This window comes from Amphiura filiformis, chromosome 1, assembly GCF_039555335.1.
Source record: "Amphiura filiformis chromosome 1, Afil_fr2py, whole genome shotgun sequence".
Lineage (NCBI taxonomy): Eukaryota > Metazoa > Echinodermata > Ophiuroidea > Amphilepidida > Amphiuridae > Amphiura > Amphiura filiformis.
Genome location: NC_092628.1, coordinates 91,675,884 through 91,702,257, shown reverse-complemented (window position 1 = coordinate 91,702,257; position 26,374 = coordinate 91,675,884). Strand labels below are relative to the sequence as shown.

The window sequence follows — 26,374 nt, the reverse complement described above, 5'->3', positions numbered from 1 at the left end:
TATAATGCTTATAATGTATGTACACAACAAGTGTGATATACTAACAGTATGGATCAAATGCTATCTACTGAAGATAGCACATAACTGCTTATAATGTATGTACACAACAAGTGTGCTATACTAACAGTGTGGATCAAATGCTATCTACTGAAGATAGCACACATTATAATGCTTATAATGTATGTACACAACAAGTGTGATATGCTAACAGTATGGATCAAATGCTATCTACTGAAGATAGCACACAACTGCTTATAATGTATGTACACAACAAGTGTGCTATACTAACAGTGTGGATCAAATGCTATCTACTGAAGATAGCACACATTATAATGCTTATAATGTATACACACAACAAGTGTGATATACTAACGGTATGGATCAAATGCTATCTACTGAAGATAGCACACAACTGCTTATAATGTATGTACACAACAAGTGTGCTATACTAACAGTGTGGATCAAATGCTATCTACTGAAGATAGCACACATTATAATGCTTATAATATATGTACATCAAAAGTGTGATCTACTAAAGGTATGGCTCAAATGCTATCTACTGAAGATAGCACACATTATAATGCTTAAAATGTATGTACTAGGAAATATAAAAATATGATTTTACCCTAATTTCAACAATATTTGTGAATATATCTAAAATAAAAAAAAAAAAAAAAATGCATTCTTGGATCTTCAAACCTCATGATTACAAGAGAGACCATTGTACTACCTGAGTTCACAGTTAGTGCATGGGTAATCTCACCTAGTCATGATTGCATACTCTCTTACTGTGTCCTAGTGGCCAACTATACATTAAATAATGAAGAAAGGAGGTTTCACCCTGGCAGGGTGTAAATTAATATCAATTTTGTTATTCTTTATCCAAAATGGTGAAATAGTATCAGTAACAACTGTCAGGAAGAGTTTCTGTCCATTTTAAGCCGAAATAACAATCCCTGGTTAATTGCTCTGTTGACCTACAAACACAATAAAGTTGGGCTAATTCTATTTTTAGGTGTGAGTTGGAGCATATTGCAAATTAATATACATCAAAAATCAGGTTTGAAAAGAATTAACCAATTTCTGAACATTATGGCTTTAATAATGCTGAATGTCTCTTAAATATGCATATTTAATCACTTCTGAACTAGTCTAGAATTAGTTTGTGAAGACCTTTAATTATTTGGTATAGATCAGATTTACACCCACAGGTAAATAATAATTTTTCCCTGCAATGAATCACACCCTAATACTCCATTGATGAGCGCCGGGCAATTGGAATTTCACCAATTAGGTAGCTCGCTTTTTCGAACGCAAGAAAAGGAGTCCTATCTGATTGGCTAGAAACCGATCGCTAGATCGTTCAGTGATGAAGTACAAACTCAGATGTAGAGATGTATTCAATTCCATTTAACTTCAATTCTATTGAACTTCCAGTTAGTGTATTGAAAACAAAACCTGAGTTTTACCTGACAACAAATCAAATTTTCATGTAATGGCAAGGTCATATGCAGTACTGAGCATGCGCAGGTCGTAAAAACGTGTATGAATGGAAAACGCTGCAGTATCTCATATCGTGTATAGCTGTTGAAGAAGGAGTGGATTTGACGTATTATCACAGCAATTTTTGACACTAAGATATAGAGGGATGATGACGGTCTGACCCATATAACAGAATAAGTTTGGACTATACATATTTGACCACTTTAAGTGGAATAGATCTGCCTGGTTGAAACCAGGTTTTAACTGGATTTAACCACCTGGTTAACCCTAACACTATAAAATCTTACAAGGAAAATCACTGCGCATGCATGCATGCCATGTGATGCCATTGCGCAATCACCTTAAGTCATATATATATATATATATGCACCAAATCGCTGGCGGGCCAGTGAATCCTCCATGGCATGAGGTCGGTGATCATGTGCGTGGCACCTGAGGGGTCTCAGGGTCGATTCCGGGGGGTACCAAATGCAATCTTTGTTCATCTTCTGTCGTTTTTTTGGTTTCTTCTCTGCCTTCCGATAGAAAAAACCATGGTCCATGTTATGTTAGGGTTAATGAGAAACCTTGGTAGTGAGAGTGTATTGTTTGAATCCAACCAGAAATAAGGGATGTCTCTGCAGGAGCCAATTAATCAATCACATATAGATCTTACGCAATAGAAGAATTGAATTTGAAAGTAATGTCAATCATAAGGTTTCTGAATTGTTCGGAATGATGAAATAAATACAATGTTGAATCACGGAAGTTTTGTATGTATTTATATTTCTGAATTGTTCTGAATTATGCAATAGAAGAATTGAATTTGAAATCATAAGGTTTCTGAATTGTTCAGAATGATGAAATAAATACAATGTTGAATCACGGAAGTTTTGTATGTATTTATATTTCTGAATTGTTCTGAATTATGCAATAGAAGAATTGAATTTGAAATCATAAGGTTTCTGAATTGTTCATAATTTCAATTGTTCAGAATGATGAAATGAATACATTGTTGAATCATGGAGTTTGGTATCTAGTTATATTTTTTTTTCAATAAAAATGAGTTTGTCAGTTTTTGATCCGTGTCTGATGACCGGGTCAGTATTGTTTTCTCAGTCAGATATTGCCTTGGCAACTTTACTGAGTATCCTAGTAGATGTAGATGAGGTCAATAAAAATGAAAATACAAATATAGATCATTTAGTCGTATTCAGACAGTCATAGAATTAAAATGAGGAGAATCGCATAATGTATCATCCACACGATGATAGCACTCAAGCACCACTTAAGGATCACTCAGAGAAATTGTGAAATCCCCTAAATTTCTTGTGGATAAAATTTGGGTTAAGTTTTGGGGCTACAATGACAATGTGATGGAAATTGTCAGTTGTGTGATTGATAACAGCAGAAAACATTAAGTTAGCAAAACACATAGTTTAGTATTAAAATAGCTATGATAATTATCCATATGTAGTTTAAACTAGGTGTAATATATCCAGAACTATTGCAAAATTGTATCTTCATATTATACTTCAGGGTAGAAAAGCATTTTGCCATATTTTGTTTTAGTCAACTTAGAAAAAAAATACCATGGACTGCTAAGTGATGTGACCAAAGTTATATATGATTTCAATGTTGAATATTCTGTACATATGTTTCTGGTTATTTCTCCTTTGCTTCAGTAGTAGTGAGACCTTATCTCACACCTGCATTTTCTCTTACCAACACCATCGGAATGAAAGTCACCGCTCACGAAAGATGGATTTATGCACTCAAGAAAGTTCTGGGGATGAACAAACGCCTACTTCGTGACATCCAAAATGGTGGGTATTGCTAAAGGTCAATAATTTGACATGGGTAATTAGAGACTGCTCGTTTATATGCGGGCAGGGCTCAAAATACAGTGGGCCGATATCCTGGGTTGGACAACCAATTTTTATAAATAGTGACATATTGGACTGATGGACTACAGGGTGTCCCTGAAAGAATTGTATCGTCGAAAACTTTGGTATTTTAACGCCCAAACCAAACAGTACTAAATAAATGATATAGTTGAGAAATAAATCAGCTATCATATACTTTTTGAATTTTGACAATTGATCATACTGTTCTTGAAATAATAAGAATTTTACAAAACCTACCTCATTTTCCAACCTTTCCATGGATCTGTATTAGGAATGCCAATCATGGCACATGAGGCACCTATTGTCATTGATTGATATTTGACTCCGTGGAATGGATTAGATATGAGGTAGTTTGATGCTTATATTTGACTCCGTGGAATGGATTAGAAATGAGGTAGTTTGATGCTTATATTTGACTCCGTGGAATGGATTAGAAATGAGGTAGTTTGATGCTTATATTTGACTCCGTGGAATGGATTAGAAATGAGGTAGTTTGATGCTTATATTTGACTCCGTGGAATGGATTAGAAATGAGGTAGTTTGATGCTTATATTTCAAGAACGGAGCAGTCAATTGTCAAGATTAAAAAAGTAGTCAATTGTCAAAATTCAAAAAATATGTGATAGCAGTTTTATTCTTTAACCCTATCAACTATTTAGCTGTGGTTGGATCAGGCACTACAATACCCAAAAAAGTGTCCAGCAATATAGTTCTTTCAGGGATACCCTGTAGTAGAATTTGACACCAGTAAGTTACTGAAGCAGTCTGACTGACCAGTGAAATTATATTTTTAAAAATTGTTTAAAGTTTCTTTAAAATCATTGAAATCGCTATCTTTGGTAGATAGCAAGGCAAATAAAACTTCACCAAATTTATATTAGGCTTTTCCATTCATAAATCTGCCATACCTGTGGAAAATTTAAGAAAAGTCTTCCACAGAGGGAGTATGTGTTTCAAATGGAATTATTTTGAAACCCATATTCCCTCTGTTTATGGCTTTATCTATACTTCCATAACTGAAGTGAGTTTCAAATTGAAATTATGCTCCCTCTTGAAAATTTTAGCTAAATCTTCCACATAGGGATTGGTTTCAAAAGGAATGGCCCATTTGGAGAGTAACTGTCTGGTACAGAATCAAGGCACTCTTAGCACAATGCAAATCTTCCTGGAAATAACAATGGGTGACCTGGTCAAAACAAATATTAAAACAATGAAGAACCCTTGTATTATAGACAATTTCCTTGCTTTATGTTGGATTTAAAATGGCGAAGTGTTACTTAAGTGTCAGTACTGCCTGTGTCAAGTCACTTGTACCACTAGTACAGCCTGTTACAGCGTGTACCAATCACGGAAGTCACAAGAACACTATAACTTTGTTGAATCTCTGGTTTTGTATGTCAATCCAACTAGTACCGTAAGGAAAAAAGTTCAGTGAGACAGATTTTGTAGCCAAAACATTTGAACTTAGACCTAGTTTGCTTGTTAAAAAATCCTAAATCACTGAAATAGATGTGATTTGGGATATTTATGTATCATTCATAGCAATGAGGGGGGGGGGGTATAAATTGGACTTAAAGTACTCAAAAAGAGAACTAAGTATGTATTTCATTTGCATATTCTTGTTCATTGATTTGTTAAAAGTGTGTCTTGTAATCTCAAATAAATCTTATTATTTTGCCCACTCTACCCATACAAAAAAAAAAAAGAAGGTGGCCCAAGCAGTGCTCTGTTCGAGTATACATAGCACCATCGTTGTAGATCCAAATTGGGCTTGAATTGGGTATAATGAAAAACATATTAAAAATGCATGTTTTTTGCTCTTATTTCCAAAAAATTGAATATTAAAATTTGACTTTTATTCAACTTTTATTGCCAGTAAGTGCTAACTAAAGGATAAAGATTTAGCTATGTTTTATTTAGCAAAGCTGGCTAATATTTTTTAATCCAAATACAACAGTTCTGTAATTTCTGGAATAGGGAGTAGATATGTGTATTAGACATGGGAGTATATAAATGCTTTCTACTGAAGATAGCAATCTTTCTGTGTGTTTTAGAAGGGTGTTGGAAGTGATTAAGCAAACCAAGTTGTGCTATCAACTGGAAATATGGAAAGTTGCAACCAATTTACCAAGTTAATTAATACCCTTTGTAAGCTGTGGTGATTTATATTAGGTTTCAAGTGGATGAGTTCAAACCTTTCAACTTTTTATCTCAAAAAAAAGACTAAATATAGAAATAATATCTTGTCCGAAATAGCGAGAGAGAGCGGACCTGGGGAGCCAGTCGAGTACTTAGTCGGAGTACTTTCTATTACATGCTCCATTAATAACCCTTTGTGTGAAGAACTATTGTTGTCAACTGTGTTGACATTATATTGAAGTATTAGAATAATATATTTTTTTTTGTAGAGACAAAAACATTAAACTTATTGAACATTTATAAGGGTACAAACATGCTCACTCTGAGACAATGGTTCTTACATTCCAGCTGTTGACTGATGGTAATTGATGAACCCATTATAGTCCGCATTGAAGTTAAGCATGTGTTGTGTTGGCCTAGCGTGGTTTCTGGCGTGCACATATGCGTCACGTTGATCACGCGCGTAAAAGTATGTACACGCACCAAGTGACACTAAGCTAACGCAGAACACGCTGAACTTCAAAGCTAGTGCCGGTGACGCAAGGTAGATATATAGACTATAGCAGCATGTTGTGCATTAATACTTACAGTCACTCCAGGTCCTTGTCTTAAGCATACAGCTCCATCATGTCGCCAACTCTATCCTGTCAACTTACTACACTATTCTAAATTTGCTCCCATCTTACTTTATGTACATATTACTTAATATGAGGAGCCTCAAACTGGAAAAATTGCTTAAAATAGAAAACTTTGCTAAATATAGAATGATGTAGATTTGTTGATTTGCTTTATTAGTCAGAGGAAGGAACAATCTGTTGTAAAGGCACACATTACAAGCTATTTTGGTTGTCTTAAGTCTCATTATGACATGATGTGCATGGTGTTTCCAAAATTTGAGTTGCCCTGTAGGATAGTACATAACACTTCTGTGGTGGTTATCACAATCAGGAAAGATGAGATGATGTATTCTCATCTTCTCTGCCACAGTTCACCACATTTTTTGTTCACATCATCTAAACAAAGCATACCTAGGGCATTAAATATTACTGGGGTAATGAGAAAAATACGAGCTTTCTTCTGATACCAGAATTACAGTTTTGATGAAGAAAAATGGGGATGAGACTGTCAATCGGGTCACATAACTTTAATTATAGAAAAATTATCAAATTTGTGTACATCATGGAACATACTCTTTGCGTGGCTGTGCGTAGTAAGCAGTTGTACGCAGATAGCTAATATGGACGCGTAGAGTAGCGTTGTACGCGCGTGTAGTTAGCATGATTAGTCGAGGAGTAACAAGCGTAGTTGAATGTTCCACGATGTCCACGAATTTAATATTTTTTCTATAGCAGTAAAGAGCTGTGTTAAGGTTTAGTTTTAACTTTTAAATACGCGAACTCAAATGCAGGTAATTGGAAAAGTATAATGACTGCGTATCGCAACGTAGCTAAAAGTACGCTTTACAATGACCGTGTTGCATGACATGTTATGCATTCGAACAATTTATACAGATGTTGGCCGCCATATTTGGACATCACATGATTGCGTGCTAGTGTAATTGGTCGCTAGGTGTATTTCCTTACATGGCTATTCCATTTTTTACAGGGGAAACCAAAGATACAGTTAAAATTGTGGTTTTTTTTTTTCAAATTTAAAGGAAGAAAATGTGACGTAAATTGAATTTAAAAAAAGTGAAAAGTGACCTGAGAATATCCTTTGGGGCTGCTTCCCTCGGGATCAATCAGAAAATCTAACCAATTATTTTATTGTTCTGATATTAACCTCAAAAATTCTCCTTTAATTAAATAGTCACAATTATAAAATCTAACCAATTTAATATTTTATTGTTCTGAAATTAACCTCAAAAAATCTCCTTTAATTAAATAGTCAACTAGATTTTCTCTGAGTTCAAAGCTACAGAAAATAAAAACAAGCAGCTGCTGAACTGAAACTATGCAAGGTCCAGCTCAGGCGGCGAGTGGCATGATAGAGCCGGCAACTTGTGAAACCGCCCGGCCGTATGGCATTTTCCATATACTCGGTTAGTTTTGTGGGGTTCATTATCGAACCCCAACGGTTTTAGCTTGTATTTATATTATTTATTAACATAGGCCTATTTGTTTGTGATATTTCAAGCGTTTTAAAATTTCAAAATAATCCCATTCAATTACACGGTTGATGATGGAAATTTACTGAATTTAGAGAATGCACGGCGCATACCACCTGGTCCAGTTAGTCTGACCTTCACCACCTGATCTGAATTCTTACTAAATGTCAAGAAATATCTCTGCAAATGATCATGTATGGAAAAGCTGCTTGAAACATCAACATGTGAGCATAGCATGAAACAAAGACACTTGAAATACTCACTGCCCTAGGAATGACATGGATAATCAGACTTGCGAGCAAACATTCTACTGCAGCCCCTACAGAATTAGGGGATTTCCCCCAAATGCATTTGATTGAAGGAACAAACTTATAAGAGGTACTCAAAGCATGTTGAAAGTACTACAACAAATTTCTTGGCCTGTTTTTAAAGTGTACAAAATGTTCAGGAAGGTATTACTTTATAGTTTTTCATCTTGACCCTTCTATTTCATAAATTGTGATAAAACACAAAGTGTCATTCATGACATTTATTGCAAATGTGGTTTTTAAACCATTAATGTTTAAAAACATTATTGGATCTAGTATTTTCCTTGCTATCTACTGAAGATAGTATTTTCCCTTGCTATCTACTGAAGATAGTATTTTCTCTTACTATCTACTGAAGATAGTATTTTCTCTTACTATCTACTGAAGATAGTATTTTCTCTTGCTATCTACTGAAGATAGTATTTTCTCTTGCTATCTACTGAAGATAGTATTTTTGCTTACTCTTATCTGACAATAGTATTTACCATTGCTATCAACTAAAGATAGCATTTGTCTTGCTATCCACTAAAGATAGTATTTTCCCTTGCTATCTTCTGAAGATAGTATTTTCTCTTGCTATCTATTGAAGATAGTATATTCCACTGCTATCTACTGAATATAGTATTTTCCCTTGTTATATACTTCATTAATATATTCTTGTTGATTGATTTAGTTAAAAGTGGATCACATGACCAAAAATAGTTCTACCATTAGTACTCCCATCCGTAAATAGTACCTCTAAGCCGGAAATAGTATTTTCAATGCCCTGGAATGAGCCGTAATTAGTACCGCCAAGCTGTAAATAATACTTTTGACCATATCTTCTATGGGTGTGCATCCTATGCGACGGAACAGTTCACCTGTGCGCAACTGCCAAAACGTGATTTTGCACTTCTGTAATTGGTCAGCCCGATTTTAGCCTGGTCGATTTGTTTAAAGGGCAAAATATAAGTTGTGCTTAAATTGGTTGTGCTGTATTAGGATAGAAGCAGGAGAGCCCAAATGTTGAATAATTTCTTTTAACCAATAAATGAACAAAGAATATATTAATGAAGTATATAAAACAAATATATACTGCCTATTCGAGGTTCTGGTTAAAACTATGGTCCTTCGTTGAGATCAATTAATACTATTTTCATTCGGGGCTCCGCCCCTCAGGAAAATAGTGCTATTGATCTCACCTCTCATAGCAGTATATATCTGTATTCAATCTACTGAAGATGGTATTTTCCATTGCTATCTACTGAAGATTGCAATTTATCAAATGGAATGGAGTGGATGTAAAGCCATAGCAGTAAATGACCATTTGTTCATGCATTACATACACCTGGGTGTATGTGTCAAATATATACCAGGCCTTGCATCTTGTGTTAAACTGTGTCATATTCTGACATTGTGCTAAAAAGGCAAGAAGCTCAGATTTAATTTATAATATATTTGATATAGAAAGCCATAAAAGAGGAAAGTCAAATTTAAACTGGCCATTATAGATCTGCTTGATGTGTACATATGCTGATGAACAGTGGTTGAATAGTTTGATCAGTGCTCCATGAGGATATAAAGCAGCAAATAAATGTAAGGTGCAAGGTATAAAGCTTGTATCTACAGAGCCACACATAATAGCTCCTATGTTGAATACTGTAACTTCTCAATCTGTCATCGTACAAATTAGGCTTAAGCTTAACGTCTTGGTCAATCTGTCCAACTGCCCAACTATAATAATCTTTCTTTTTTTTCAATTTTTGAAGGAAAAACAACTTTTTTGCATTTATCAGGAAATCATGTTTTTTGGAAAATCAAGGTATGTTTTTTTACTTCGAAAATCACCTTTTCCCCCGGTGCTTATCCAAACCTAACCCTAATCTGTTGAGGTGGCAGCTGTTATTATAAAGTCTTGTCAGATTGTTCATATTAGCAGGTTTGTAGAGTTCCAACTCACGTGACAGAGTAGCTGGCGTAGGACTGGTCATAGTAGGCTTACGGGCAGACAAGGCACTTAACAACGGAGTAGAGTAGTGTAGTGGCGAGTAAAGTGTACTAAGTAGCTTCCATTGGGAATTAGCAGGGCAATCTAGTTACACACTGAACCACTAATGGCTAGGTCTTATGGGAAATAGGAATATAAGTTATAGCTGGCTCACATTGCCTGGCAGAAATCTTTGAAGTCATGCTAGTTATCTAATTCAGACGGACACCTCGTAAGCTTCTTGTTTCGAGCCCAGCATCAACTTTATTGTGCTGAAGACGTAGTAAACTGAGTTATGGATACTGGTGCACCAAGTTAATGAATTGCTTTTGGATTTGGTTGTCTTTCCTTTCTGTCATTGGACTTTTGTAGGATTTGCAGTGAGACCATGCCAGTGTACTACGAACACTTAAACTAAGTGAATGACTAAACACCTGTTACTTTGCTTCTACTAAAGTTTTGAAATTCTTAAAACAAAAGTGTTCAATAGATTTGTACCATTGGTCATCTTGTGTCAAATATCACTCAACACATCATCATACTTCAGTAGTATCAGCTTGTTTTGGATACTAGTTTCATAGCATCTGGCAGTCATCATTGGCAGTCATTATTTGAAAGACATTGGCAGGTTTTTTGTATGATTGAAACATAATCAACAGTGTGATTGAATGAGATAAGCAGGTGATGCCTGCTCAAATCATCCTCATGACCAGTGAGGGAGATACAATCATCATGGGCCATGTGCCTCAGAATATGAGTCCTAGTATGAGGTATCGCAGGAGAATGGCCAATAAACATGTGCCACCAATGATTACAATAGGTAAGCTATTCTCCATTGTGTAATGCAATATAATTTTGGTTGCTGATTAGCTTCTGAACGTTCTTTTGGAGGGAGCACCTCACACAGTATTTTCTCATTTACTCTCTTCCATTTGATAGCAAATCAGATCAAGTGTTCTAGGTTCAATATCGGAATGGGCTATTATGTATTAAAAATGATAGTGAATCAAGTTCTGATCAATTATTTAGTATGATACTCTCAACAAATTAGTTTTATTGTCTCATATCTTCTTGTTTTGAAGACATACATCCACCACCTCTGTATCACCTCTTGGTGAGAGGATGTGAATCTTGTTACATTTCCTGCTTATTCATTGTCACACAAAGAAACACAATACAATAGGTAGAAACTGACCACCTACGTGTTAATTAAATGTTCATATTAAGAATCCTGTAACTAGTTCTTCAGGTTTCAATCTTTGAAATTGTAAGATTTCTTATCTGGTGTCACCTAATTTAAGCAAATGGCTTCCTTGTTTTACAGACACACGTTTTTGTTCACACTGCTTAAATATCATCAAGTGACAATGTGAGATTGACCTAAGTACATTGTAAGACCATGTCTCACTGAGGCAGCGAGAGAGGGAGCCTATGGTTGGCATGTTCCACAATTGAAGTAAAAATTGGCAAATGTCCTTTTATCAATGGCTGATGCCCCATCAGAAACTTCACAAAATATGCATGCTGTCATTTTGTCTCAACAAAGACAGTATCAGGATCCATGGTTCATCTTACATGTTCCTCAACCAAATCATCATTTTATCCTGATAAAAAGTGGTACAGACAGTTATTGGTGAATGCACTCATATTTGATTAAGTGTATTGTATTTTGCTAGAAATATCTTTCAGATTATATGATAAAATTGATATTAAATTAGCATTTTGTTTCAGTACTGATACATGCACTTAAAAGTTGTAAATATTTCTAATAAGGTTTTGTATATCAATGTTTTTGTTTCTTTCAAGGCGCAGCATGGCGTCTAGCAGATGATGAGACAGCAAATCCACCTCCAGCGCCCTCACTTGATGACACGCCTTTTGCAGGAAGTTCAACGCAGCTGTATTATCCACTTTCTCCAAGATCTTTGGTAAGATTAAAAATCATTTTTACAATCTTGTGACTTGAAGTATATACGTAATCAGTACCAAAAGGTGGGCTTTACAACACTACAGATTAATTTTAACATTCCATATATTAATGTTAAAGGCGTCAATTTACAGGACACTACTTATAAATCGGTAAACAGAATTATGCATTTTGTTCAAATTTCACAGAATAGAAAGTGACAGTGTTTCTAATCTTCATGTGGATAAACATTTGTGAATATTTTGCTTCACACTTTTTCTGCACAAGTATGTGCATTGTGCAAACATTCAGGTTCAAGCTGAGACAAACATCAAGGATTGGTTTCGTACAAAAAGATACTACAGCACATTGTAAGTCTTCCATATAATTCAGTCGATTTACAATACGATGTGCATCCAGTAAATTGAGTAAACATTTTTACAATGAAATGGAGACACACATAAAATATTTGTAGGCAATTATGATATGATCATGCTTCAAACTGGCCCAATGATGGAAATTTTCATCATATAGGCCTACTTGTGTGGACTGTGTTTAATATATAGCAGCTTACAGGTGTGTTATAATGATGAAACTCTTATCTGTTTTCTAATACAGACTCCGGAAGTTGACAAATCTAGTCGCAGCAATGGTAGCCTTGTCAAGCTGGCACGGCGTCTTAGCCAGAAGGGAGAAAAAAGAGGAAGTAATGATAGGCTTACAGGAGACAAACTGCCTTGCAGACAACGCTCTGTTAGTGTGGATAGGTAAGATGATCAATTAATTTCCTGATGTGGCAATGGAACCAAATCTGTTTGATCTGTCAATCAACTATCAATGCTTGGTCGATCCTTACTATTTATGAAATATCAATTAACTGACTTGTTATTTGTGAAAACATTTTTATCATTTATATGTTATGTATTGACCAAATACATTCTGATAGTTCATTTGAGATCAAACAAGAGAGGAATAGGGAGGGCATGTCCAGGTTGAGTAATAGTAAGCTTCAAGAAGTCTAAATACCACATTTATGCCCTGTTACATGGGAAGGTAAGGTGCATACAGATCTCTGTGGTTTATTGTGGCCATAATGCCATTTTGTCTAATCATTACATGGTCTAATGCCATTTTAGTCTATTACTAGGAAGGCTAAATGACCACTTTAGTGTAATAACCATTTAGTCTAATATCCACATGGTCTAACACCTATTTGGCATTACTCAGGTATGTTCTGAAATTGTTGGAACAACAAATGAAATATTTGTATTTGTTGGTGCATATGCCATGATTACCAGAGATGGTGGATGCGCATTATAGACTTGGCTGGATCAGACAATGAGATGGTCAACAGTTCATGGACTCACATAATGTTTTCCTATATATAAACCAAAATATAAATTCCAAAAGGACATCATTTTCTGTTCAAAGCTACTCAAAGAAGTCCTGTCTTTCGGATCTGTAAAACAAATGTGGGGTCTTGACTGGCATCATTTGTTGGCTGTCAATACTAGTGAAAATTATTATTCAGAGATCACAGGATGTCTACACTTGAGGTATTGATTGTATTTCTAATTGATAGGCCAAGTGATATGATGATTGACTAATTAGTTATTTATTATTGATCCTGAAACCTCATGGTGATTTTGATTGGTCTAATCCTATCAATTATTGATTGGCCTAACTGGATATTGCTCAGTATCTATTGGTTGACCATGATTGACAACCTCATTGATCCATGCAGTACTTGATATGATAACTGTCAAAGTTGCACAACTGTATACAAAACATCAGTGTATTTCAACCAAGGAGGTTGACAACAGATAGGATAGCACTTGTTATTTCAAACTGGACCTGAGCATAGGCCTACAATATTCCTCGTATCCACTGAGAGTAGACGCAAAGACGAGGCACACCAAGGTTTGAGATAACATTGACACCTGCCATGGATAATTATAACTGAACATTATAATTGTCATCAATGTTATGTCATTCAGCATAATAGATACACTGTGAAGGGGCGGAATCGTAACTGGGTAACTGTATCTAAAGAATATCAGAACCAATATAGGCTGTGCAGGTGCATTTATGAACTGGTAGTGTAAAGGAAATGATACCCATCTTTATATTGTCTGCATTTTTTCAATCATGAAATGGTTTTGAGGCCTACTGCAGGAGAAGGTCTACGAGTAGAATGATGACTATAATAGTCGACTGATTAGAACACCGTTTCTTCTTTTCAATACTGCTCAACCCTCGGGGAAGAAAACAAGCAGGAATTGTTTATGTTTGGAATAGCCTCTGATCCCAAGTCATAGATTTGATGCGGATTTGTTATGCAGAGTTTCTTTGAAGCTAAAGATATTGTCTTCAGAGCAATTATTTGTAATGGTATAAAGATGTTGTAATGTTGGCTATTTGAATGTGCTGTACATCGCAAAGATTTTTTGATTTGTGTATTGACATAAATTCAACACATGGACATAGAGATTGAATCAAGTTTTTCAATTGGATTGGTGTAATGTAAAGAAGACTACACCTTCCTACACAATGATGCCAACCTAACAGTACATCCACACCAGTTGCAAGTGTAAATCCTATACTTTGAGATGAAACATTTATCAGTGATTTTGTCTAAGGATAAGACCAAGAGTCTTCCTAACCTAGGTGCATGGTACGAGGCTTTGGTGATGTCACAAAGTAGTTTCACTAACGTCAAGAAGATAAACATCATGCCTGAACAAGAAAGGTTTGTGTGTAATAACCATGAGTTCTTTCATTCAAATTTTTTTTTTTGCATCTCATTTGAATGAAACTTAATTTGTTTTGATTTTAATTACACAATACTATACACTTTGTACTCATTTCTGTTTTTCATAGTTTGGTTGTAAGTATAACAAACAATTAATTTGAAGAATTTGACTTGATTTGTCATTTTTTTTGCAGACCGTACAGGCCTTCTAGAGAGTATATGTATCATATCAGTAGTAAGGCACAACATCCCATTACATCAGATATATTATTTAAAAAACCAACACAGTAAGAACTAGTGTGGAATTACTTAGTTGAGATTATGTCAACAAAAAATTGCATGGAACTCTATGAAGACAACGTAACCCTACACTCAATGCTAATTGCTATCAGTATATGCATGACTTTGGCTTCAGTTCCATGAGCATATTTTGTTGACAACATTTGATACTTGCATTGGTACTAATCATGTAATGTTTACAAGTAAAATGAGTCTTTTTTTGTGTGAAATATAACAAATATTTTGAACATTTCAAAAGCATGGTGCAATGGATATACTTGATAGTCCAAAACAGCAATTCATTTGTCTTCAAATGCAGCGCCTACCTGTTAATTGGGATATTTTTACTTTTATTTTGTGTGTGTGTGTGATTTTATAAATTCTGGACAGTTTAGTGGGTGTTTCATTTGTGTTTTCATATATAAAAATGAGTATTTTTGCAGGGTTAAAAATTTGTGGCTGCCTGTTCGACCACAAAAAGCACAAAAATTAAACCCCACAATATGTCCCACTAGTACCTAGTTTTGTTTGTCCAAAAGTGCAGAAAAAGATTTCTAACTGGACATGTTTATAACACTATATTTGACAAGTTTTCTGACTCATTTTACATGTTTGCATTATAAAGGGAAGGGAACAAACCAAAAGTCATCAAACTGTTGGTGTTTTCCTAAAAATGCTAATATACTAACTGAACACTAATATGTTGTGACATTGTTATTTTTTTAAATCATATAAACATTAATTGTTCATTCTCTTATAACAGTTTTTTGATTGCTGTAAATATTAGAATTAACCATGATGATAGACCTTTTTTCAAAACCTCCCAAACTCAAGTCCTGTGTCCTTAGATTTTTTGCCAACTTGGTAGGTTTTAAATTAAACTAGAAAAAATCCCCTCCAACCTTTATTGAATATCATGTTGGTAAAATTGCATTCCTGAGTGTGTGTATCTATCGCCTTCAGAAGCAATTAGTCCAGAGTGCTGTGGGTAGGTTGGTTTGGTGTAAGAATGTCACTGTTGGCAGGGCACCCTTTTTAAAGGGTGCCACTTGGAAATTTGGAAAATCCTTAAAAGGGTGGGGGTTTAAACTTTGTTGGTAAAAAGGTTGGATTGGTATAAAGGGTGGGAGTAAAATAAAAAGGGTGGGAGTGCCAGCTTACAATATATTTTCATTGTGATAAAATCATCCTAGAATAAGTGCCAAACCGCAAGAATAAGTGCCAAACCACTGCCAGCAAACCATATCGCAAGATAAAATTTGATGCATGTTTACATCCACTAGGCTATCGTGTGATGATAGGTGCAGAATTCGGCGTACTTGATTTACTTTGAACCAAATTGCCTGTGACTTCATCAATGTATACAAATAGGGGAAAAAGCAAAAAGTGGTGGGGGTCAGGAATTTTCAGAAAAGGGTGCCTCAGCAAAAAAGCATGGGGGTCGGGAATTTTCAATATAAAGGGTGCCTCAATAAAAAGGGTGGGGGTAAAATAAAAAGGGTGGGGGTCAAACCCCACTGCCAAGTATGATGTGTAGTATAATTGGCTGCAATATCATTATAATATTATTTTCAGATCAAGATAGCAATATTTTGCTATGCTGTCAATGATGTATAATAGCTGTAGCATCCTTGAATACTGGGCTATTCAGCATTATTTCCTGGATTGATTATGTGGAAAAAGGATAGATAGATTGACCAGGTTCATTAAAGGATGTCTCCGGCAATCACAACATTATGCCTTATATTATAGAAAATCAAGCACGAATCACATGGTTTTATTTGAAACAAACTCATATTGACCATAAAAACAAATTAATACAGCCGTCTCTCAACTCGCGATATTCAAAATTCCCGGGCGCCGCGGGCGCTGAAATTGTCCAGTGCATTGACGTCCTAGTAATAGAATGAAGACTGAGCACAAGTAACCATGTCATTGCATTAGACAATTTCGGCGCGGGAATTTTGAATATCGCATGTTGAGAGCATGCTGTTTTTATTCATTTTTATGGTCAATATGAGTTTGTTTCAAAATAAAACAATGTGATTCATGCTTGATAACTGTTTTTCTAACATATAAGGCATAATACTGTGATTGCCAGAGTCATCCTTTGAGACAGACAATGGAAGAAATGAAAGAACTACAATTTCCTAGCTGTTCTCCCATTTCCTGTCATGAAGGCCCTTGTCAATTTGCTAGGAAGTGGAAAAACAGGAAATAGCCCAAAATAAAGGGGGTGGGCGGTACATAACTATACTCCCCGTAGTGCAATGCATCCAAAATGGCAACCCTAGTAGTACAATCAGAATTTCTGAAGCAATAAATACACTGGTAATTTGACTGAAACCTTATTTAATAGTTTTTCAACAACTCCTCCTATACCTTTGTACAGGAGCCAACCATTGTTAATCCGTGATGAATCCACACTTTTACTGTAAGCGTATACGTGAACGCGAAAGCGAGACTACGCATTCTGCGAGAGCGCGTAAAATTAAATCATGTTTGGAACCTGTGTGCGTATGCAAGCTTTACAAATTAAATTCAGTATTTTTCAATGCTAAACATTGCAGTTTTATTCTGTAGTTTTATCCCAGTTTTATTGCTGATTTTAACAGAAAAATCATCGAAGTTTTTGTAAGGCTGAGTGGCAATGATTAACTGACATTCCTCATGAAATAATCATGTGAATTATACGATCTTTAGCTTCTTTTCGTTGTTGAAAGGATTCAATCATGTTTCACCGTTGTTCATCACCGTTTAACAACTTCGCGTCCGGTAGCGTCTGCGCAGTTTACTTGGCCGGGCAGCTAAAGCTGCCCTCGCTGAAGTAAACCACGCAGACGACGCGTCAGCATCGTTGTTAAACGGTGATGAACAACGGTGAAACATGATTGAATCCCTAATTTAATAATTTCAAATAGTACCATACTTAATTTGGTTGCTATAGTCTCAATATTAAGGAAACTGGAATGATTTTTGTAGAGTAACTTTGTGTTTGTGTTCAAGTTGTTTTGATGCTTAGGAAAATATCACAATATGCATGGCTGATATTGTGATATTTGTCTCCCCCCATGATGGTTATGCCAATACCTATAATAGTGGGTTGCTTAATCCTCTACATAACAAGTCCAATTGCCTTGTAAACATTGGCAGATACCCATTATACACCTGGTTGGAGAGGACCAATTGAAGTTAAGGGTGATATTCATTGACAATTAAAAACATCGCATATTATATATCAATGGGAAACTTAGGGCCTAAAATCATCAAGACTAACATCAGTTTATTATGTTATATTTACTAGATAGTTTCAAATTGTTGGCATAAGTCATCAGAGGTAGCTTCTTTAATATAGTCTTTCAGAAGCCTGAATTATGTCGCTTCCATTAGGTATTTAAAGCACTGTCCCATGCATATATCTCAATTCAATGTAGGCCTACAGTCGATCTACCTTTGATTCCTCTTCAGTATCAGTGCTCTGTAAATACATATGGATTCATAAGGGTTCCAGGAGATTGAACCCTATGGGGAGTTTGTTTGAGATAGGCCGATTGACTCAGGCTAAGCACATCACCACTTAGCTGAAATGACATGTTTTTATGATCTGCGCATGCTCATTATCGGCTTTAACGTTTCTAACCCAAGAAAATTTGATTTTTCGGGGACGGGGAGTTTATAAAGACACATGTTTTGATGCCTATAGAAAATAATTCTTTCCCAGGCATGGACAATGTGCCCCCTATTTTTATAATAAACCAGAGGAAATTGCTGATCCCAATTTTCATAATGTAACTGCTCTTAGCAACTACAGGTTCTCAATCTATTATCTATAGGTGCCCTTAGTGATCTTTCTCCCTGCCACAAGTAAGGCTATGCCAGTCCTATGCTCTACTTGTAGACAACATGTGCCTTCAATATCACATTTGCAAATGAATCAAAACACAGTTACCACATTTGAAGTGTTTTTCTGACATGTTTAATTAGTTTGTAATTAATAGGTTTCTGCTTTCAATGTTTTGAAACAAATATAACTTTTTGGTCTAGATCAAAATACCTCTTGCTATATGCCAGTCCTATGCTCTACTTGTAGACAGCACGTGTCTTCAATATCACATTTGCAAATGAATCAAAACACAGTTACCACATTTGAAGTGTTTCTCTGAAATGTATAATTAGTTTGTAATTAATAGGTTTCTGCTTTCAATATGTTTTGAAACAAATATACCTTTTTGGTCTAGATCAAAATACCAATTGTGTGGTGTTTAATTTTAATTACTTTAATTAGTTCACATGGGTGAAACAACAAAACATCACCAGTGTCTAATTATAATATAATAAGTTGTGTGTCATTCTGTGTCATTCTGTGGCCTGTCTGTGGCTGTGACTTTGTGTTTTTTGGTTATTTAAAATTTGCTCTCATTATGAACAGTTCAAATCTTATTACAACCAAACTTGGATCATAGCTGCACTATGTAGTCTGTTGCAAAATCAAATAAGTTCCAGTATTAGATTGAACTCAACAAATTTGTGATTTGCCGCTTTTCATCACCTAGAAATGCTAAGGGTGGGGCTGATGTTATTTGTGTAAATCATCTATTCAATATTGACTAGGATGATGGAGGTTCTATATCTTTTTATCTGTATCTCCTTCATTTTTATGCCTCCACCGCGAGGCATACTGTTTTTGCAATGTCCGTCCTTCCGTGCTTCCGTCCTTCCGTCCGGATGCCATATCTCGGGCATGGATGGGCGGATTGACTTCAGATTTTAAGGATAGGTGGGTCATGGTCAAAAACTCTGGCTATTTTTTTTTTGGGTGAGGTTCAAGGTCATATAGGCCTACTGAGGTAAAAGGTCATTTGAGGTCGGGGGCTCATTTGCCTTATTTACCTCTTTTCTCGGAGACTAGGGGTCGCATGTTCCTCAAACTTGGTGGGTGGGTGCATCTTGACCCCAGGCAGAACAAGTTTATATTGGTTAGTGGGTCAAGGTCACCTGAGGTCATCAGGCCCCTCTTTTCCAAGTTGAAGGTTTCTGGCCATGCCTCTGCATAATGTCTAGAGAAGGAATTTTTGTGTAATATAACCTAATAATATTGCTTGTTGTGATATGATGTGATTTACTTGCCAGTTCACTACAAAATGCTGAGTGTTTTCAATTGAAAAGTTATCCAAATTATTTTTATCTTTTATAGTGGAGATGTACGCAAGGCTCATAGTATGGAGAGTTTGGTCCAGACGGGGTCGGACGTAGATAAAGCATCCTCTATCCCGCCCTCACCATCAGTACCATCAAAATTGCACAGAAGCTGGTCGGGGAAGAAGCGCAATGGAAGTAATTCTGAAATGGACAGTGCAGGCAGCAAAGGAGATAAAAGCAAAAGATCATCCAAGTATATCTATGACATACATGGTGAGATTTCCACAGTTATTCTTGGATCTTTTCCTACTGGTCTTGGTAATCAAATAAAGGGGGTGTTAATAATATTTATTTGAATTGCTTGCAAAATACAGAAATAACAACAAATTACAGCACATAAAGTTAAATTTCTAGTAAATTACAAAAACAGGTAATTCAGGATGAGTGAATGGGGTTTTAAGACATTAGAAAATGCAGTAAATCGCACCATGTTTTTGCTCAATTTATCGCCATTTTGTGGATTTTAAGCTTTCATAGAAATTTTTTGGTGTTTTTCGGCAATTTTAGCTGATTGGTCAAGATTTGAAGCAGTTTTGTAAAATTAACCTCATTTTGCTGTTGTTGGTCACAATTTAGCACCATTTTCAGCAATTTGCTCTGATTTCCAGCCATTTTGCAGATTTTAAGCTTTCTTAGGAGATTTTATGGTGATTTTTGGCGATTTTAGCCGTTTTACCAAAATTTGAAACAATTTTGTAAAATTTACCTCAATTTGCTCTGATATATCCAAATTTTACGTGATCCATAGTGATCGGTCACAATTTAGCATAATTTCCGGCAATTTACAGTCATTTCCAGCAATTGTCAGTTTTGGGCGATTTACCGCATTTTCTCATGTGACATTATATTGGGCCTCCCATTCACTTTTCCCAGAACATTGTGTTGTAAACAAAATGATTAACATTCCACACCTGCCTCAAGAACAATTGAAACTTAATGTGAGTAATTAACTTAAGGTAATTAACTCAAGGTACTTAACCCATGTGTAATTTATGGTATTATATTATATGCTTAATTATGGTACTTGTTAATTAACTTCTTGAGTTCATGAGTTCTTGACTTCACGAAAATAGGATCTTGAGATATCAAAAAGTGGATGGGCTTGCAATTAAAACACTGATGCCGTGAAAATTGAACAGATTTCATGAGTTCTTGAGATCCTGAGTTGTATTAACTATTTCTTTATTTTTATATCTTTACTATTTCTTTATTTCAAACTGGCTAAGTCAGGAACACAAAAAAGTCAGGACTCATGATCACAAGATCTTGACTTCCTGAGTTACAAAAAGAATCGCATGGCCCTTAGTTACTTCCGTATAAATCATAAATTCACTAACATTAGAGACAATTTAGCCCAGGTAGGCTTGGATAAAGGCTTGGATAAATTAATGTTCAGCCCTTTCCACACAGTTGAATTGATTTATGTTTAAAAAATCTTGACTTTTTCAGCAAAAAAGCTTGAAACAAAAGTCAACATTTTAGCATTTGTTTCAAAATTCATCAGCGTTTTTGCTGAAAAAGTCAAGATTTTTAAATTGACAAACACGGGTCTGTAGGTGACAAATTGAATGGGAAAAGTAAAGAGTTAACCCATGCTTGTTTACCTGTTTGCGATTATAGCTTAATAAATGTGTATTTGTTGTTGGGAGTGAAATTGTACAAAATAATGCACACATACAGAGATGTTGATGCATCTAATAAACGAGCCCCGAAAGGGGGGGGGGGAGGAAGTACATTAGACGCATCAACATTTCAGTACAAGTGCATTATTTTGTACAATTTCTCGAGCACAAGAAAAAAATACATGATTTTTGCTATTTTTATAACAAAAATTAACACTAAAAATGTTGAAAAATACAAGCAAATATAAATGCATCACCCACTGTGCGTATTACGCAGAGTGCACGCCCATGCATATATACACAATCAATGCATGTTTCACATTTTGCTCTGATTGGTTCTCCTATCTAAGAGTGTATGAATTTGTAATAATCATCATTTATTTCACATCTGCCTGAGGTGCAATTATGATATTGAAACACAATAGAAGTAATTATGCATTGATGTCACCTTTTGTGTGAAAAATTCTTAGTGGGTAACACATTTTCTTTATTTAGTTGATTATGCTGGTTACAGTGGCGTGCGCAAAGGGGAGCAGGGGGGCCATGGCCCCCCACTTTTTGTTGGTCATTCAGGGGGGGAAAAACGTTAAAAAACATCAAAATTTGCTCCTAATCAGACTCCATTCGGGGGAACTGAACAGCCTGCCCCCCACCCACTTTCAATGTGCTGCGCACGCCATTGGCTGGTTAACACAAGCTTGTTTACCATTTTAAACAATAAGAAATAATTAGCAACTAAGCACCCAATGTGTGAACAATCCTTCTTAAAGCACTAAATATAACTTAGAAATGATCAAGTACGTCATTTTGCAGATTTCACAAATTGTTCAATTAGTCTCATTCACAATTAAGTTGTTTACCATTTATACAAAGATGTGTTTCGTCTCACATGGGGGTATTTTGTTGACAATATTTTTTGAATCCATATCAGCTTGTTATTTGAAAACTGAGACTATATTCAGTTCAGGTTATTTTCATCCATTCAATTTATAAACATAATACAGAATAATGTTTTCTTTTTACAAAATAGTGAGGAACATTGTAAAATATGACAAAAGTATGAGAAGCAGTGGATGAGGATACCACAAAACGCACAGCATTATGTTGTGGCACCCTGTACATAAGGTTTCAATTATACAATAATACTAAATAAAGCAAAACAAATTTAATACATTATGAAAAAAAGAACAAAAACAAACAAGTCTTGTATGTAGAGAAATTACTAGATTTATCAAATGCAAAATTCAACAAAAGTATACAATACATAAATAATAAATAATTTTATAACCACAGTAGGCATATCTAGAATATTAAGTCATTAAACTATTTCCAAAATATTTCCAAAGGTATATGACAAACGTAACAGTATTAAAAAGACTAGTTTGCCGAATACACAAAATCGCTGATCTGAGTATACAGTGTGTGAAAAGTTTGGTACCATCAGTCCTAAAAATCCAGAACATTTTGATCAATCATTTTAATGTCTATTACAGAAGCAAATGTGCACTATTTATTTACTATACTTTTATGTTCTAAAACAATTGATATAGCCATGGAAACATGCATTTAAAGCTATACGGCTTTATGACTAATCCAATCTATCCTAGTGCGTCATAGTAACGATCAATTCATACTTTTTTTTTCTAGCCCTTTTTGAAGCTGTAGAACATCAAGATTTAGAAGCAGCACGGTGCACCTTAGAAGGCAATGGACTAGATCTCAATCAAGTGAATGAAGAAGAGTTCACTGCATTGGACATAGCAGTTATGAGTAATAACAATGCCATGGCAAAGCTGCTGCTCTCATATGGAGCCAGGGAAAACCCAAGATGTAAGTTTGTTTTTATTGATGGGGACAGAAGCTAGTGAATTATTGATACCCTCCCCCTCCCCCAAAAAACTAATTGAGTATGAGAAACCAAAAGATTGATGAAATCCTATGTACAAAACTAGTGGAAGGGGGCCAGCCGGGAGGGGTTACAAATGTTTATTGTTTCTTCTATTATCTTTAAAAACATTTATGTTATTTTGATGGAGGGATCAGCTATGTCAGTTTGAAACTTTTTCAATCTATCAATTGAAAACCACATTTAACCCCTACGGAGGTAATGATTTGTCCCAATCTTGTTGGCATGTTTTTGTTTACATGTTGCAGCTTACAGTTGGCCAAACGGAGGGCGCATTGCCTATGTTTTGCATTCCGCTTATTAGCTTTTGTCAGTGTTCATCCAGACAAGTTGGGTTTCTTGACAATTTTCTTCTTCTTCTTTTTGTTTGTTAGTAGCTTCTCATTTTGAGAATGCTTCATGCAGCATGTCATTGAGGTTTAGGTGTTTGCTGCAATATTCCATGGGGATGATTACTTGATTGAAATTGAAACTTTTATTTAGAACCCGTCATGACACTTACATATCAAAGGGGAACAAGAAACAAACAAGAAAGCATTTGATGTTCAAGTATTTGGTATCAAGAAATAAGTTTGGATTTTTTAGTCATCTCTTTGGTACTTAAATCATATAAATAATCATTGTATTTCAAGCCCTTTCTGGGTCAGCACCTTACAGTTTGATCAGCTTGTAATAGGCTGGAAATGTTAGGCTTTTACCACTACCCCAAAAAGTAGACCGACATTAAGAGTGCTATTAGTTGACCTCTATGGTCTATATCTTTTATGTTAAAGAAAGTAGACAAAGTATAGGACTTGAATTAACAATTTGTGATGCTACTGGCGAGATGTCACAAGACAATTCTCAAAATAAAATATTTTGAAATTAATTCGCGATGTTATAAGGTCCGCCAATTACAAGCTGATCAAAGTATAGTAGAGTGTGAGACCAATAAACCATCGCCCTATTACAAGTCCTCTCTGGGTCATCACCGCATCAAATCTGGGATAACCTACCGTAAATGTTTGCCTAATGGCGCCCTTGGGCTCCTTTGCCTTGAGGTAAATTTTCATGTACAAATAGAGAGCTCCCTCCTCTGAAATCCCAACAAGAATTAAGGGTACCTGCCCTTATTTGCTGGTGGGATTTTTACGGTAGGGCACTTTTAGATTGTGCCTAAAATTGCAGTTATGTCAAGGCAGCCCATATAGCGCCATTAGGCGAACGTTTATGGTATATAATAGAATGTTTTCTCCTTCATAGCTTGTTATTAGTTTCTCTAGTTGTTATGATTCTTTGGTTTGCTTGTTCTCACTACAGTTCTATTACGAGACACCAGAGGTGCACGTCTGAATACACTGATAAATGAGGCAGAGACTCAGGTACAAGATTTAACCACCAAGATCCTGAATGCCAATACAACAAATAATAATAATGCTGCAATCAGCAACAAGGTGAGATGATTGAAAACACTTCAAAGCAGGGCACATCATGATCCACCCACTCAACGGAAATTAATTTTAATTAATATTATTATTAATAATAGAGTTTTTGCTGAACGGAAATTAATTTTAATTAACATTATTATTTTTTGCTGCACATTTTTTACAACGTGTACAATGTATGAATATAAAAAAAAGCAGCCATATTTTCAAACTCAAGATCAGATTGTATCGAAAAAACCTAAATAATTAAGTTGCAAACTTCCTGTTTCTGTAATGTAGATGTTGTTACAGGTAATGTGTATCGAAATCAGCATTAACATAACTAGTAACCATGTGTACTACTACTGAATCCTTACAGTCCATCCTAGCAGACTCAGTACACCGGTCGATCTTACCGTTTCCGATGTTGATTAAGATACTTCTTGCATCGATCCCGAGATGCGGAAAAACCAATAGTCATTTTGTCCCACATAAATGAATAAATAACAAAAACCCCGATCCCCGGTGGACTCACCCAAAAGGTGACGTCACACCATATGATAAATCCCTTATCCTCCTTGGTCTCCGACTGACACAGACGTGCCTATCGATTATTCATAGCACTGTGTATCAATTTCTCGACCAAGGCGAGATATACGGTTGTAGTTTCACACCTTAGGTAAAACCAAACCGGTATTGTTCGGCTGAGGATAGTTTTGACGGCATTTTCTGGCGAAAAAGTGGCAAAAAACGATCCAAAACTTAGCTACATATCGTGCCTCCGTTTGTTTACGGGACACACAAGCAATTCAAAATGGCCGCTCGTTGACGCCATTCATTTTGTTTCCCACGTAAAACAACCATTGCAGCCTGTAAGTTACAATAGATGTTTGTACATACACATTGTATTTCATGTACGGTAGGTTATTGTTGCTATGTTAGGGTGATTACTCTATCGTTATGTCTTCATTACCGTCCGATAAGACGAGTTAATCAGATATTCATACGGTGGGGATTGGTAGGGACCCGTCTGACATTTTAGTAATAAAGTTAGCCAGTCCTTACTTTACCACTAACGTTAGCGACCAGCCTCCGTGCTCAGGTTTGCTTACTGGGCTTGAGTCGCGTGTTGGGGGGGGGGGGGGTAGTGCCCCCCCTCCCTTTTCTCCTCGCTTCGCCTCGGCCCTGTCGGGCTTGCCCTTCCCTGGTGACGGAGCGGGACCCACACCCGCCCTGTTTCCCCCACAGGGAGTGCTCACGATCTTCTAGATGTCTTTCTTTTGCTTAGGACTCTCCGAGTTCCAGCTTGACGATTGGGATAGGCTCCGTCGCCGCCATAAGACGAAGAAGAAATCTACCAAGGGCACTGGTAAGGTCGATCACGGTGGATTCTGCTGT

At 35.9% G+C, this 26,374-nt stretch overlaps 1 protein-coding gene across 1 annotated transcript in view; it reads left to right on the top strand.

Moving 5' to 3' along the window:
• The window catches only part of LOC140157512 (ankyrin repeat and fibronectin type-III domain-containing protein 1-like), a 261,195-nt gene that overhangs the window by 213,071 nt on the left and 21,750 nt on the right, over positions 1-26,374 (top strand). Inside the window, 6 exon segments of the mRNA XM_072180736.1 lie at positions 11,716-11,837; positions 12,434-12,582; positions 14,762-14,854; positions 20,041-20,258; positions 23,315-23,497; positions 24,873-25,006. Coding sequence (XP_072036837.1) covers positions 11,716-11,837; positions 12,434-12,582; positions 14,762-14,854; positions 20,041-20,258; positions 23,315-23,497; positions 24,873-25,006 — 899 coding nt within the window.